Genomic DNA, 14,266 nt, shown 5'->3' with positions numbered 1-14,266 from the left:
AATGACTCTATATAATAGATCACTCTGTGTGTAATGACTCTATATAATAGATCACTCTGTGTGTAATGACTCTATATAATAGATCACTCTGTGTGTAATGACTCTATATAATAGATCACTCTGTGTAATGACTCTATATAATAGATCCCTCTGTGTGTAATGACTCTATATAATAGATCCCTCTGTGTGTATTGACTCTATATAATAGATCCCTCTGCGTGTAATGACTCTATATAATAGATCCCTCTGCGTGTAATGACTCTATATAATAGATCCCTCTGTGTGTAATGACTCTATATAATAGATCCCTCTGTGTGTAATGACTCTATAATAGTTCCCTCTGTGTGTAATGACTCTATAATAGATCACTCTGTGTGTAATGACTCTATATAATAGATCCCTCTGCGTGTAATGACTCTATATAATAGATCCCTCTGCGTGTAATGACTATATAATAGATCCCTCTGTGTGTAATGACTATATATAATCGATCACTCTGTGTGTAATGACTATATATAATAGTTCCCTCTGTGTGTAATGACTCTATATAATAGATCCCTCTGTGTGTAATGACTCTATATAATGGATCGCTCTGTGTGTAATGACTCTATATAATAGATCCCTCTGTGTGTAATGACTCTATATAATAGATCCCTCTGTGTGTAATGACTCTATATAATAGATCGCTCTGTGTGTAATGACTCTATAAAATAGATCCCTCTGTGTGTAATGACTCTATATAATAGATCCCTGTGTGTAATGACTCTATATAATAGATCACTCGGTGTGTAATGACTATATAATAGATCACTCTGTGTAATGACTCTATATAATAGATCCCTCTGTGTGTAATGACTCTATATAATAGATCCCTCTGTGTGTAATGACTCTATATAATAGATCCCTCTGCGTGTAATGACTCTATATAATAGATCCCTCTGTGTGTAATGACTCTGTATAATAGATCCCTCTGTGTGTAATGACTCTGTATAATAGATCACTCGGTGTGTAATGACTCTATATAATAGATCACTCTGTGTAATGACTATATAATAGATCCCTCTGCGTGTAATGACTCTATATAATCCCTCTGCGTGTATTGACTCTATGTAATAGATCCCTCTGTGTGTAATGACTCTATATAATAGATCTCTCTGCGTGTAATAACTCTATATAATAGATACCTCTGCGTGTAATGACTCTATATAATAGATCCCTCTGTGTGTAATGACTCTATATAATAGATCCCTCTGTGTGTAATGACTGTATATAATAGATCGCTCTGCGTGTAATGACTCTATATAATAGATCGCTCTGCGTGTAATGACTATATAATAGATCACTCTGCGTGTAATGACTCTATATAATAGATCACTCTGCGTGTAATGACTCTATATAATAGATCCCTCTGTGTGTAATGGCTCTATATAATAGATCCCTCTGTGTGTAATGGCTCTATATAATAGATCCCTCTGTGTGTAATGACTATATAATAGATCCCTCTGTGTGTAATGGCTCTATATAATAGATCCCTCTGTGTGTAATGACTCTATATAATAGATCGCTCTGTGTGTAATGGCTCTATATAATAGATCCCTCTGTGTGTAATGACTCTATATAATAGATCCCTCTGTGTGTAATGACTATATAATAGAACCCTCTGTGTGTAATGACTATATAATAGATCCCTCTGTGTGTAATGGCTCTATATAATAGATCCCTCTGTGTGTAATGACTATATAATAGATCGCTCTGTGTCTAATGACTCTATATAATAGATCCCTCTGTGTGTAATGACTATATAATAGATCCCTCTGTGTGTAATGGCTCTATATAATAGATCCCTCTGTGTGTAATGACTCTATATAATAGATCCCTCTGTGTGTAATGACTATATAATAGAACCCTCTGTGTGTAATGACTATATAATAGATCCCTCTGTGTGTAATGGCTCTATATAATAGATCCCTCTGTGTGTAATGGCTCTATATAATAGATCCCTCTGTGTGTAATGACTCTATATAATAGATCCCTCTGTGTGTAATGACTATATAATAGATCCCTCTGTGTGTAATGACTCTATATAATAGATCCCTCTGTGTGTAATGACTCTATATAACATAGGAGATTCACGTTTTGTTTTGAAGAACTGAAATACTGTAAATTAACTTTTTGATGATATTCTAATTTAGTGAGATACACCGGTGTATATATAGAGGTCAGTACAGATATGACAGCTGTGATCAGTGATCTGTGTAGTGATGTCACCATGTGTATATATATATATATATATAGAGGTCAGTACAGATATGACAGCTGTGATCAGTGATCTGTGTAGTGATGTCACTATGTGTATATATATATATATATATATATATATATATATATATAGAGGTCAGTACAGATATGACAGCTGTGATCAGTGATCTGTGCAGTGATGTCACCATGTGTATATATATATATATATATATATATATATATATATATATATATAGAGGTCAGTACAGATATGACAGCTGTGATCAGTGATCTGTGCAGTGATGTCACTATGTGTATATATATATATATATATATATATATATATATATATATATATATATATATATATATATATATATATATATATATATATAGAGGTCAGTACAGATATGACAGCTGTGATCAGTGATCTGTGCAGTTATGTCACTATGTGTATATATATATATATAGAGGTCAGTACAGATATGACAGCTGTGATCAGTGATCTGTGTAGTGATGTCACTATGTGTATATATATATATATATATATATAGAGGTCAGTACAGATATGACAGCTGTGATCAGTGATCTGTGCAGTGATGTCACTATGTGTATATATATATATATATATAGAGGTCAGTACAGATATGACAGCTGTGGTCAGTGATCTGTGTAGTGATGTCACTATGTATATATATATATATATATATAGAGGTCCGTGCAGATATGACAGCCACGGTCAGTGATCTGCTGTGGGTAGTGATGTCACGATTGCCGTCCTCGGTCATACACCTGCCTTCCTCATCAGTGGGTGTAGATCTCATTATCTTAGTCCGGCTCTGCACAGACTAGGCAGGATCCACTTCTGCCATTATGACTTGCTCCAGGAGATCGTCCTCTTCTATTCGATGTGAACATGATGCCGTCACCTGCTATCTGGATAATGGAGGGAATAAGTGTAGCGTCCGGACAGGATGGAAGAAGCCTCTCAGTCGTACCTAACGCTCCTTCCATGGTTTAGGATGTGGTCATGGCCCTTAGCCCCCCGGCCGTCTTCTGCCACCCTATTCTGTTCCTCACCCACAGTCTTTGTGATAGGACGTTACGGGTCCGAGCCGTGATCTGCCATCGTCTCGTCTTCTCTTGACGTCAGCTCCTTTCTCACATTTGTAGGATCGAGCGTTGTCTGTCTGTAAATATTTCGGAAGCCATCCAGCAAAAGCTTTTCAAGGCCCGTCTAATAGGAGGATGCACATAGCTGGGATCTTTCCAGTGACAGATGGCAACACATGGATGATGGCAGAGCTGGGTGTCACCGGAGACCTGGCCCTGCACCTACACAGTCTATAGGGCCCGACGTCCTGCCCTCTCCATGGAGCGGATGAGCACACTCCTCCAGATTCCAGTAACAACATATAGAGATTAGAGATCTGTTTTTAGGCTGTTACGAAGCTGCAGATAAGGTTACAGGGCGCAGCTCCCAGCTGTTGTACCTGCTGAGTTCCTGCAGGGGGAGTCGTGCCCCTCTCCATTGACGTCTCTCCTAGAGCTTGTGGTATGACATCTGGATGAGAGGTGAGGGATTGGGGGGTTGTGGAGTAGGAGGAGAGTTGTCTTATGCTCTGGTGGGATAGCTGTGTTCTGTAGTCCTGTCTGGCCAGGGGAAGCCCGGGCTGACTTTACCCTTTGAGTGTGAAGGTTATGGCCCATGTACATACGTGACTGTGAGACGTGTGTTCCCCGGCCAAAGAGACGACTTGGTTACTTAATCCTATGATGCCCATGTTGGAGTACCACCCTGCACTGAGACTGGCCACTCTGGCTACCCTTCTCTTCTGTATTTTCCTCACCTTTTGTACACGGTCTACATATCAGAACCCCTCGAAGAACCGCACCTTGACGTTGGCTGTGGTTCTACCGGAGAGCAACCTGCGTTATGCCTGGTCATGGCCCCGAGTGTCTCCTGCGCTGCGCATGGCAGTGGAACAAGCACAGAATGAACTTCAGCTGCTGCCCGGCTACAACATCAAAACCGTGTTTGCCAACTCTGAACTGGACGGGGCCTGCTCGGAATATGTGGCTCCTCTGAAGGCTGTTGACCTGAAGCTCTACCACAACCCAGATGTGCTGTTTGGTCCAGGATGCGTGTACCCGGCCGCCTCTGTTGCCCGCTTTGCAGCTCACTGGCGCCTCCCCCTGATAACTTCTGGGGCTTTGGCCTATGGATTTAAATCAGATGATAATTACTACAACACAACGGTGAGGACTGGGCCGACCGCAAACAAGCTCGGAGAGTTCGTCTCCCATCTTCACGACCATTTTAACTGGAGCTCCCGAGCCGCCCTTGTTTACCATGATGTAAAGAAGGATGACCGGCCACATTACTTCATCATCGAGGGGGTCTTCTTGGCTTTGGACAAGGAGTTTAACAATCTAACAGTGCGATTCCAGATGTACCCAGAAGACGATGACGTGACCAGTGTCATACAGTTTATTCAGAATAATGGTCGCGGTAAGTCCTCTCTCAGGAACATCTGGTCTCCTCATATGGCTCAGAGTTGAAAGGATTATTAGTAGTGATGATGGAAATGTGTGTCGTTATACTGGAAGCAATGCATGGTCAATGGTGGCAGGTCATGCTACTTCTCATAGTGTAAGCTCCTGGGGTCAGGACTCCTCCTCCTGTATCTATAGAGTGTAAGCTCCTGTGGTCAGGACTCCACATCCTGTATCTATAGAGTGTAAGCTCCTGTGGTCACGACTCCTCCTCCTGTATCTATAGAGTGTAAGCTCCTGTGGTCAGGACTCCTCCTCCTACTGTATCTATAGAGTGTAAGCTCCTGTGGTCAGGACTCCTCCTCCTCCTCCTGTATCTATAGAGTGTAAGCTCCTGTGGTCAGGACTCCTCCTCCTCCTCCTGTATCTATAGAGTGTAAGCTCCTGTGGTCAGGACTCCTCCTCCTCCTGTATATATAGAGTGTAAGCTCCTGTGGTCAGGACTCATCCTCCTCCTGTGTCTATAGAGTGTAAGCTCCTGTGGTCAGGACTCCTCCTCCTCCTGTGTCTATAGAGTGTAAGCTCCTGTGGTCAGGACTCCACGTCCTGTATCTATAGAGTGTAAGCTCCTGTGGTCAGGACTCCTCCCCCTCCTGTATATATAGAGTGTAAGCTCCTGTGGTCAGGACTCCTCCTCCTCCTGTATCTATAGAGTGTAAGCTCCTGTGGTCAGGACTCCTCCTCCTCCTCTATCTATAGAGTGTAAGCTCCTGTGGTCAGGACTCCTCCTCCTCCTGTATCTATAGAGTGTAAGCTCCTGTGGTCAGGACTCCTCCTCCTCCTCTATCTATAGAGTGTAAGCTCCTGTGGTCAGGACTCCTCCTCCTCCTCTATCTATAGAGTGTAAGCTCCTGTGGTCAGGACTCCTCCTCCTCCTCTATCTATAGAGTGTAAGCTCCTGTGGTCAGGACTCCTCCTCCTCCTGTATCTATAGAGTGTAAGCTCCTGTGGTCAGGACTCCTCCTCCTGTATCTATAGAGTGTAAGCTCATGTGGTCAGGACTCCTCCTCCTCCTCTATCTATAGAGTGTAAGCTCCTGTGGTCAGGACTCCTCCTCCTCCTGTATCTATAGAGTGTAAGCTCCTGTGGTCAGGACTCCTCCTCCTCCTGTATCTATAGAGTGTAAGCTCCTGTGGTCAGGACTCCTCCTCCTCCTCCTGTATCTATAGAGTGTAAGCTCCTGTGGTCAGGACTCCTCCTCCTCCTGTATCTATAGAGTGTAAGCTCCTGTGGTCAGGACTCCTCCTCCTCCTGTATCTATAGAGTGTAAGCTCATGTGGTCAGGACTCCTCCTCCTCCTGTATCTATAGAGTGTAAGCTCCTGTGGTCAGTTAATATGGATAGAAGGTGTCACAGTACATGTAGTATAGGTGGGATATAGTGCAGAACATGTTATACAATTAAAGAGTGGAACATTACCTTTAATAGAGGTATAGGGTTGTACAGTACACAAAGTACTGTGCACGTAGTACAGGTATAGTACATGTAGTACAGGTAGAGAGAAACAATACATGCAGTTCAGATGGAGAATAATATAGTACAAATAACAAACAGCAGTACAGTACATATACTACAAGTTGAGAGCAGTATAGTACATGTCGTTCAGGTAGAGAACAATACAAACATGTAACTTAGGATGGTGTAGTACATATAGTAAAGGCAGACGGTAATACAGAACATAGTGTGTTTAGAAAGCAGTACGGTACGTTTAGTATATGTAGAAAATGTTGCAGAACATGTGCTACAGGTAGATAGTAGTACAGATGGCAGGACAGAATGAGGTAGAGGCCGGTACAGTACAAAATACAGGTAGAGTACATGTAGTATAGGTAGAATGTTGTTCAGAACATATAGTGCCTGTAGAGAGCAGTACGGTAAATTTACTATATGAAGAAATTGGTGCAGAACATGTCCTACAGGTAGAGAGTAGTACAGATGGCAGAACAGAATGAGGTAGAGGCCGGTACAGTACAAAATACAGGTAGAGTACATGTAGTATAGGTAGAATGTTGTTCAGAACATATAGTGCCTGTAGAGAGCAGTACGGTAAATTTACTATATGAAGAAATTGGTGCAGAACATGTCCTACAGGTAGATAGTAGTACAGATGGCAGGACAGAATGAGGTAGATGCCGGTACAGTACAAAGTACAGGTAGAGTACATGTAGTATAGGTAGAATGTTGTTCAGAACATATAGTACCTGTAGAGAGCAGTACGGTAAATTTACTATATGTTGAAAGTGGTGCAGAACACGTGCTACAGGTAGATAGTAGTACAGATGGCAGAACAGAATGAGGTACAGCACAAAGTACAGGTGGAGTACTTGTATAGGTAGAATGTTGTACAGGACATGTACTACAGGTAAAGAGTGTGTCAGCTCCTCTAGTACAGTAGTATCCATGCAATGCAGAACATTGATCTTGGGTGGAGAGTAGTACTGGACATGTCATACCAGTAGAGAGCCTGTTTAGTACAGGTAGAACAGTATAGTACACATGGTACAGATAGTGCAAGTCAGAACATGAGGTACACTTAGTGGGTGGTAAAGTACAGTTAGAGCAGCATGGGGACTCAGTAGGTAGGACAGTACTATATATAGGGCAGCATGTTTGGTGTCTCAGTGGGTAGCAATGTTGCTTTGCAGTGCTGGGGTCCTGGGTTCATATCCACTTTGTATTGGATCCAGCTAAAGTGATCAGCTCGGCCATTGTAGCAGCTTTATTTTCTTCCCTTGACACCAATTGAGAGTTTCCTCGGCCGTGTGTTTGGGATCATTGTCTTGCTGACATGTTCACCCTCGTTTAATCTTCATCACCCTGGTAGATTTCAGCAGATTTTTATCAAGAATGTCTCGTACATTTATTTATTTTATTTATACATTCATCCTTCCTTCAAAGATATGAAGTTTGCCAGTGCTGTATGCTGAAAAACAGCCCCAAACCATGATGTTCCCACCTCCACACTTCACTGTTGGTATGGTGTTTTTGGGGTGATGTGCAGTGCCCTTTGGCTTCCAAGCATGGTGTGTATTATATCATCGAATGATTTCAATGTTGGTCTCATCTGACCAGACTATATTCTCCCAGTATTTCATAGGCTTGTCTAAATGTTGTTGAGCAAACACCCTTGAACATGCTTTTTGTTCAGCAATGGATTCTTGCGTGGTGAGCGTGCATACAGGCCGTGGAGGTTGAGTGGTGAGCGTGCATACAGGCCATGAAGGTTGCGTGGTAAGCGTGCATACAGGCCCTGGAGGTTGCGCGGTGAGCGTGCATACAGGCCCTGGAGGTTGCGCGGTGAGCGTGCATACAGGCCCTGGAGGTTATGTGGTGAGCGTGCAGACAGGCCATGGAGGTTATGTGGTGAGCGTGCAGACAGGCCATGGAGGTTATGTGGTGAGCGTGCAGACAGGCCATGGAGGTTATGTGGTGAGCGTGCAGACAGGCCATGGAGGTTATGTGGTGAGCGTGCAGACAGGCCATGGAGGTTATGTGGTGAGCGTGCAGACAGGCCATGGAGGTTATGTGGTGAGCGTGCAGACAGGCCATGGAGGTTATGTGGTGAGCGTGCAGACAGGCCATGGAGGTTATGTGGTGAGCGTGCAGACAGGCCATGGAGGTTATGTGGTAAGCGTGCAGACAGGCCATGGAGGTTATGTGGTGAGCGTGCAGACAGGCCATGGAGGTTATGTGGTGAGCGTGCAGACAGGCCATGGAGGTTATGTGGTGAGCGTGCAGACAGGCCATGGAGGTTATGTGGTGAGCGTGCAGACAGGCCATGGAGGTTATGTGGTGAGCGTGCAGACAGGCCATGGAGGTTATGTGGTGAGCGTGCAGACAGGCCATGGAGGTTATGTGGTGAGCGTGCAGACAGGCCATGGAGGTTATGTGGTGAGCGTGCAGACAGGCCATGGAGGTTATGTGGTGAGCGTGCAGACAGGCCATGGAGGTTATGTGGTGAGCGTGCAGACAGGCCATGGAGGTTATGTGGTGAGCGTGCAGACAGGCCATGGAGGTTATGTGGTGAGCGTGCAGACAGGCCATGGAGGTTATGTGGTGAGCGTGCAGACAGGCCATGGAGGTTATGTGGTAAGCGTGCAGACAGGCCATGGAGGTTATGTGGTGAGCGTGCAGACAGGCCATGGAGGTTATGTGGTAAGCGTGCAGACAGGCCATGGAGGTTATGTGGTGAGCGTGCAGACAGGCCATGGAGGTTATGTGGTGAGCGTGCAGACAGGCCGTGGAGGTTGCGCGGTGAGCGTGCATATAGGCCGTGGAGGTTGCGTGGTGAGCGTGCATACAGGCCATGGAGGTTATGTGGTGAGCGTGCAGACAGGCCATGGAGGTTATGTGGTGAGCGTGCAGACAGGCCATGGAGGTTGCGCGGTGAGCGTGCATATAGGCTGTGGAGGTTATGTGGTGAGCGTGCAGACAGGCAATGGAGGTTATGTGGTGAGCGTGCAGATAGGCCATGGAGGTTGCGCGGTGAGCGTGCATATAGGCCGTGGAGGTTGTGTGGGGAGTGCAGACAGGTCATGGAGGTTATGTGGTGAGCGTGCATACAGGCCGAGGAGGTTGAATGCATTACTTACAGTTTTCTGAGAAACAATTGTCCCTGCTGATTCCAGGTCATTCTGTAGCTCTCCACAGGCGGTCCTTGGCTCTTGGACAACTCTTCTGATAATTCTTTTCACTCTTCTGTCTGAAATCTTGCGGGGAGCACCTGGTTGTGGCTGATTTATGGTGAAATTATGTTCTTTCCACTTCCGGATTATGGCCCCAGCAGTGCTCACTACCATCAGTAGTTTAGAAATTCTTAAGTAACCAATGCCATCAGTATGTTTTGCAACAATAAGGCTGTGAAGGTCTTGAGACAGCTCAATGGTGTTACAAATCATGAGATATTTCTTGTGTGGCACCTTGGTAATGAGACACCCCTTTATCGGCCATCAGGTGAACCATCTGATATTATTTGTCACCAAGTGGCAGAATTGCTTTCTAATTACTGATTGCAGCTGATGTCAGGACTTTACAGGGCTTTTTGCTCCTCTTTCTTCATGTGTTCAATATTTTTTCCCTGTGTCATTTCTCATTATTACATATAATTTAATTTATGGACATCTATGGTGATTTCTCTGCCTGTGTGGATTGAATGGGTTGTTACCGACATTTGGTGAGAATTTCATGTCAATAGCACCTTTAAAAATATGTTAGTATTTATTAGAAAATTGGTGACGGGTTCAATACTTATTTCACCAGCTGTATATGTACTACACATGGAGAATGGTAGAGCATAGTGCAATACATTTAGTACTGGTAGAACGAGTAATGATGGATATTGTACAGATAATAGCAGGACAATAACTTGAACATAAATTCATTACTTTCTGCTAAGGGATTATGGAGGCTTCGTGTAGTTGGGGCGGCATCAATGTTTATATAGTGTCTAGTTTAACTGATTTGGTCTTAAATCAGTTCAGAAGATGTTCTTATTGTCAGCAGTGATGTCCTCTGTAAACGTTCTCGTCAGAAGAAGTGACGTCCTCAGTAGATGTTCTGGTTAAGAGAAGTGATGTCCTTATTCGATGTTCTGGTCAGGAAAGTGAGGACCTCAGTAGATTTTTTTGTTGTCGGCAGTAATGTCCCTAGTAGATGTTCTCGTCAGGAGAAGTGATGTCCTCATTAGATGTTCTCGTCAGGAGAAGTGATGTCCTCATTAGATGTTCTCGTCAGGAGAAGTGATGTCCTCTTTAGATGTTCTCGTCAGGAGAAGTGATGTCCTCGTTAGATGTTCTCGTCAGGAGAAGTGATGTCCTCGTTAATGTTCTTGTCAGGAGAAGTGAGGTCCTCAGTAGATGCTCTTGTTAACAGTGATGTCTTCAGTAGATGTTCTCATCAGAAGTGAGCTCCCTGCTAGATGTTTTTTCACGAGAAGTGAGGTCCCTGCTAGATGTTTTTTTCACGAGAAGTGAGGTTCCTGCTAGAGGTTTTGTTCAGGAAAAGTGATCTCCTTGCTAGATGTTTTGGTCAGAAGAAGTGAGGTCCCTGCTAGATGTGTTGGTCAGGACAAGTGAGGTCCCCGCTAGATGTGTTGGTCAGGAGAAGTGAAGTCCCTGCTAGAAGTGTTAGTCAGGAGAAGTGAGGTCCCCGCTAGATGTGTTGGTCAGGAGAAGTGAAGTCCCCGCTAGATGTGTTGGTCAGGAGAAGTGAGGTCCCTGCTAGATGTGTTGGTCAGGAGAAGTGAGGTCCCTGCTAGATGTGTTGGTCAGGAGAAGTGAGGTCCCTGCTAGATGTGTTGGTCAGGACAAGTGACGTCCCTGCTAGATGTGTTGGTCAGGAGAAGCGAGGTCCCTGCTAGATGTGTTGGTCAGGAGAAGTGAGGTCCCTGCTAGATGTGTTGGTCAGGAGAAGCGAGGTCCCTGCTAGATGTGTTGGTCAGGAGAAGCGAGGTCCCTGCTAGATGTGTTGGTCAGGAGAAGCGAGGTCCCTGCTAGATGTGTTGGTCAGGAGAAGTGAGGTCCCTGCTAGATGTGTTGGTCAGATGAAGTGAGGTCCCCGCTAGATGTGTTGGTCAGGAGAAGTGAGGTCCCCGCTAGATGTGTTGGTCAGAAGAAGTGATGTCCCCGCTAGATGTGTTGGTCAGGAGAAGCGAGGTCCCTGCTAGATGTGTTGGTCAGGAGAAGCGAGGTCCCTGCTAGATGTGTTGCTCAGGAGAAGTGATGTCCCCGCTAGATGTGTTGGTCAGGAGAAGTGAGGTCCTCGCTAGATGTGTTGGTCAGATGAAGTGAGGTCCCCGCTAGATGTGTTGGTCAGGAGAAGTGATGTCCCCGCTAGATGTGTTGGTCAGGAGAAGTGAGGTCCCCTCTAGATGTGTTGGTCAGGAGAAGTGAGGTCCCTGCTAGATGTGTTGGTCAGGAGAAGTGAGGTCCCCTCTAGATGTGTTGGTCAGGAGAAGCGAGGTCCCTGCTAGATGTGTTGGTCAGGAGAAGCGAGGTCCCTGCTAGATGTGTTGGTCAGGAGAAGCGAGGTCCCTGCTAGATGTGTTGGTCAGGAGAAGCGAGGTCCCTGCTAGATGTGTTGGTCAGATGAAGTGAGGTCCCCGCTAGATGTGTTGGTCAGGAGAAGTGAGGTCCCCACTAGATGTGTTGGTCAGCAGAAGTGAGGTCCCCGCTAGATGTGTTGGTCAGAAGAAGTGATGTCCCATCTAGATGTGTTGGTCAGGAGAAGCGAGGTCCCTGCTAGATGTGTTGCTCAGGAGAAGTGATGTCCCCACTAGATGTGTTGGTCAGGAGAAGTGAGGTCCCCGCTAGATGTTTTGGTCAGGAGAAGTGATGTCCCCGCTAGATGTGTTGGTCAGGAGAAGTGATGTCCCCGCTAGATGTGTTGGTCAGGAGAAGTGAGGTCCCCTCTAGATGTGTTGGTCAGGAGAAGTGAGGTCCCTGCTAGATGTGTTGGTCAGGAGAAGTGAGGTCCCTGCTAGATGTGTTGGTCAGGAGAAGTGAGGTCCCCGCTAGATGTGTTGGTCAGGAGAAGAGAGGTCCCTGCTAGATGTGTTGGTCAGGAGAAGTGAGGTCCCCGCTAGATGTGTTGGTCAGGACAAGTGAGGACCCCGCTAGATGTGTTGGTCAGGACAAGTGAGGTCCCTGCTAGATGTGTTGGTCAGATGAAGTGATGTCCCTGCTGTAACGGGTCTGGGAGGCGGAACCTCTGAGCTACTATACAAGGGGGCAGTCCTTGTAAGGGAGCGGGTGGCGACCAGGGAAGACGGGCAGGAGGTCACAGCAGGTGACCGGGACAGTCTCTGAGTGAACGGGCTGGAGGTCACGGCAAGTGACCGGGGCAGTCTCTGGATGAACGGGCTGATGGTCACGGCAAGTGACCGGGGCAGTCTCTGAATGAACGGGCAGATGGTCACGGCAAGTGACCGGGGCAGTCTCTGGATGAACGGGCAGATGGTCACGGCAAGTGACCGGGGCAGTCTCTAGGTAAAGGGTTGGTACGACCTATGGCGGCTGATGATAGACGTGAGCTCCCAGGTGAGCAGGCGAGAGTCTCTGGATGAACGGGTGGTCACAGCATGTGACGGCGGAGCCTCCAGGAAGACCAACAGACAGGCGGCAGATGAGCGCTCCCAGGTGAGCGGGCAGAAGTCTCTGGACAGGCGGGTGGTCACAGCACGTGATGGCAGAGCCTCCAGGTAGGCTAGCAGACAGGCAGCAGATGAGCGCTCCCAGGTGAGCGAGCAGGAGTCACTGGACAGGCAGATGGTCACAGCACGTGACGGCGGAGCCTCCAGGTAGACTAGCAGGCAGGTAGCAGGTGTGTGCTCCCAGGTGAGCGGGCAAGCTGGTCCATAGACAGACTGACAGGAGTTGGAAGACAGACCGTCGGACCTCAGGCAAGCAGGCAGGTGGCTGATGTGCGCTCCCAGGTGAGCGGGCAGGCTGGTCCTTAGACAGACTGACAGGAGTAGTAAGGCAGACCGTCGGACCTCAGACTAGCAGGCAGGTAGCAGATAATCAGGCAGGAATCTGGCAGGTAACTGGCAACGGGACCTGAGGGCTGAAGCAGAGTAGTGAACAGTGCAACAACATTGCTCGGGCACCTCCATTTTGGAGGAGGTGCCTTATATATGGTGAAGTCCTCCGGCCATTAGCCGGGGACTCCTTAGGACGGCGCGCGCGGCCCCTTTAAGAGGTAGGGAGAGCGCGCGCGCGCGCGCCCTAAGCACAGTGGCCGGGAAGGAGCGCGCGCTGCCAGCAGAGCGGGAGGAGGACGCCGGGCACGGAGCAGAGAGGTGAGGGGAACAGCGTCCCTGCCTAGCAGAGGGCAGGGACGCCGGCGCTACAGTACCCCCCCCCTTTAGGCCCCCCCTTTTTTAGGCCAGACAGAAATTTAGCTAGGATAAGAGGGGCATGGATGTTCTCCCGGGGCTCCCACGTTCTCTCCTCAGGACCAAACCCCCTCCAATCTACTAGAAAAAAGGTCTTTCCTCTTACCCTTTTGGTGGCAAGAATGTTCTCTACCTCAAACTCGTCCTCAGCAGAAACCGGAGCAGGAGGCGTACCTGTAGACTTGGAAAAAGAGTTAAGTACCACAGGTTTGAGGAGAGATACATGGAAGGAGTTAGGGATCCGTAAGTTGGCCGGGAGTTTTAATTTATAAGCCACCGGGTTGATCCGACTGATGACCTCCAGAGGACCGATGAACCGAGGCCCTAACTTGTAAGAAGGTATCTTTAGATGAGAGCCAGACTTTATCTCCAGGACGAAATTGTGGAGGATCCAGGCGTTTTTTGTCAGCGTGTCTTTTCATCCGTTCGGACGACTGAAGGAGTGCGGATCGGGTACTCTCCCAAATGGAGGAAAATTTGCTAACGAGAGATTCCGCAGCCGGGTTGTCCACAGAGGTGGAGACAGGAAAAGGAATCCGAGGATGCTGACCGAAGACTACAAAAAACGGGGATTTGGAG

The 14,266-nt window shown here is 46.8% G+C and overlaps 1 protein-coding gene across 4 annotated transcripts in view; it reads left to right on the top strand.

Moving 5' to 3' along the window:
- Positions 1-3,428: 3,428 nt before the first annotated feature.
- The window catches only part of NPR2 (natriuretic peptide receptor 2), a 567,493-nt gene continuing 556,655 nt past the window's right edge, over positions 3,429-14,266 (top strand). For 2 of the 4 annotated variants that reach the window (XM_073684396.1, XM_073684388.1), the window contains exon 1: positions 3,429-4,750. In XM_073684396.1, coding sequence (XP_073540497.1) covers positions 4,012-4,750 — 739 coding nt within the window. In that variant the 5' untranslated portion in view covers positions 3,429-4,011. The remainder of the gene's footprint in view (positions 4,751-14,266) is intronic. The other 2 variants (XM_073684406.1, XM_073684415.1) reach the window with 2 other exon arrangements.

Source organism: Phyllobates terribilis, unplaced genomic scaffold, assembly GCF_046119375.1.
Source record: "Phyllobates terribilis strain yellow unplaced genomic scaffold, ASM4611937v1 Scaffold_1__5_contigs__length_1240528914, whole genome shotgun sequence".
Taxonomy (NCBI): Eukaryota; Metazoa; Chordata; class Amphibia; order Anura; family Dendrobatidae; genus Phyllobates; species Phyllobates terribilis.
Note: the sequence above shows the minus strand (reverse complement) of the source record. Positions and strands in the feature narration are given on the sequence as shown.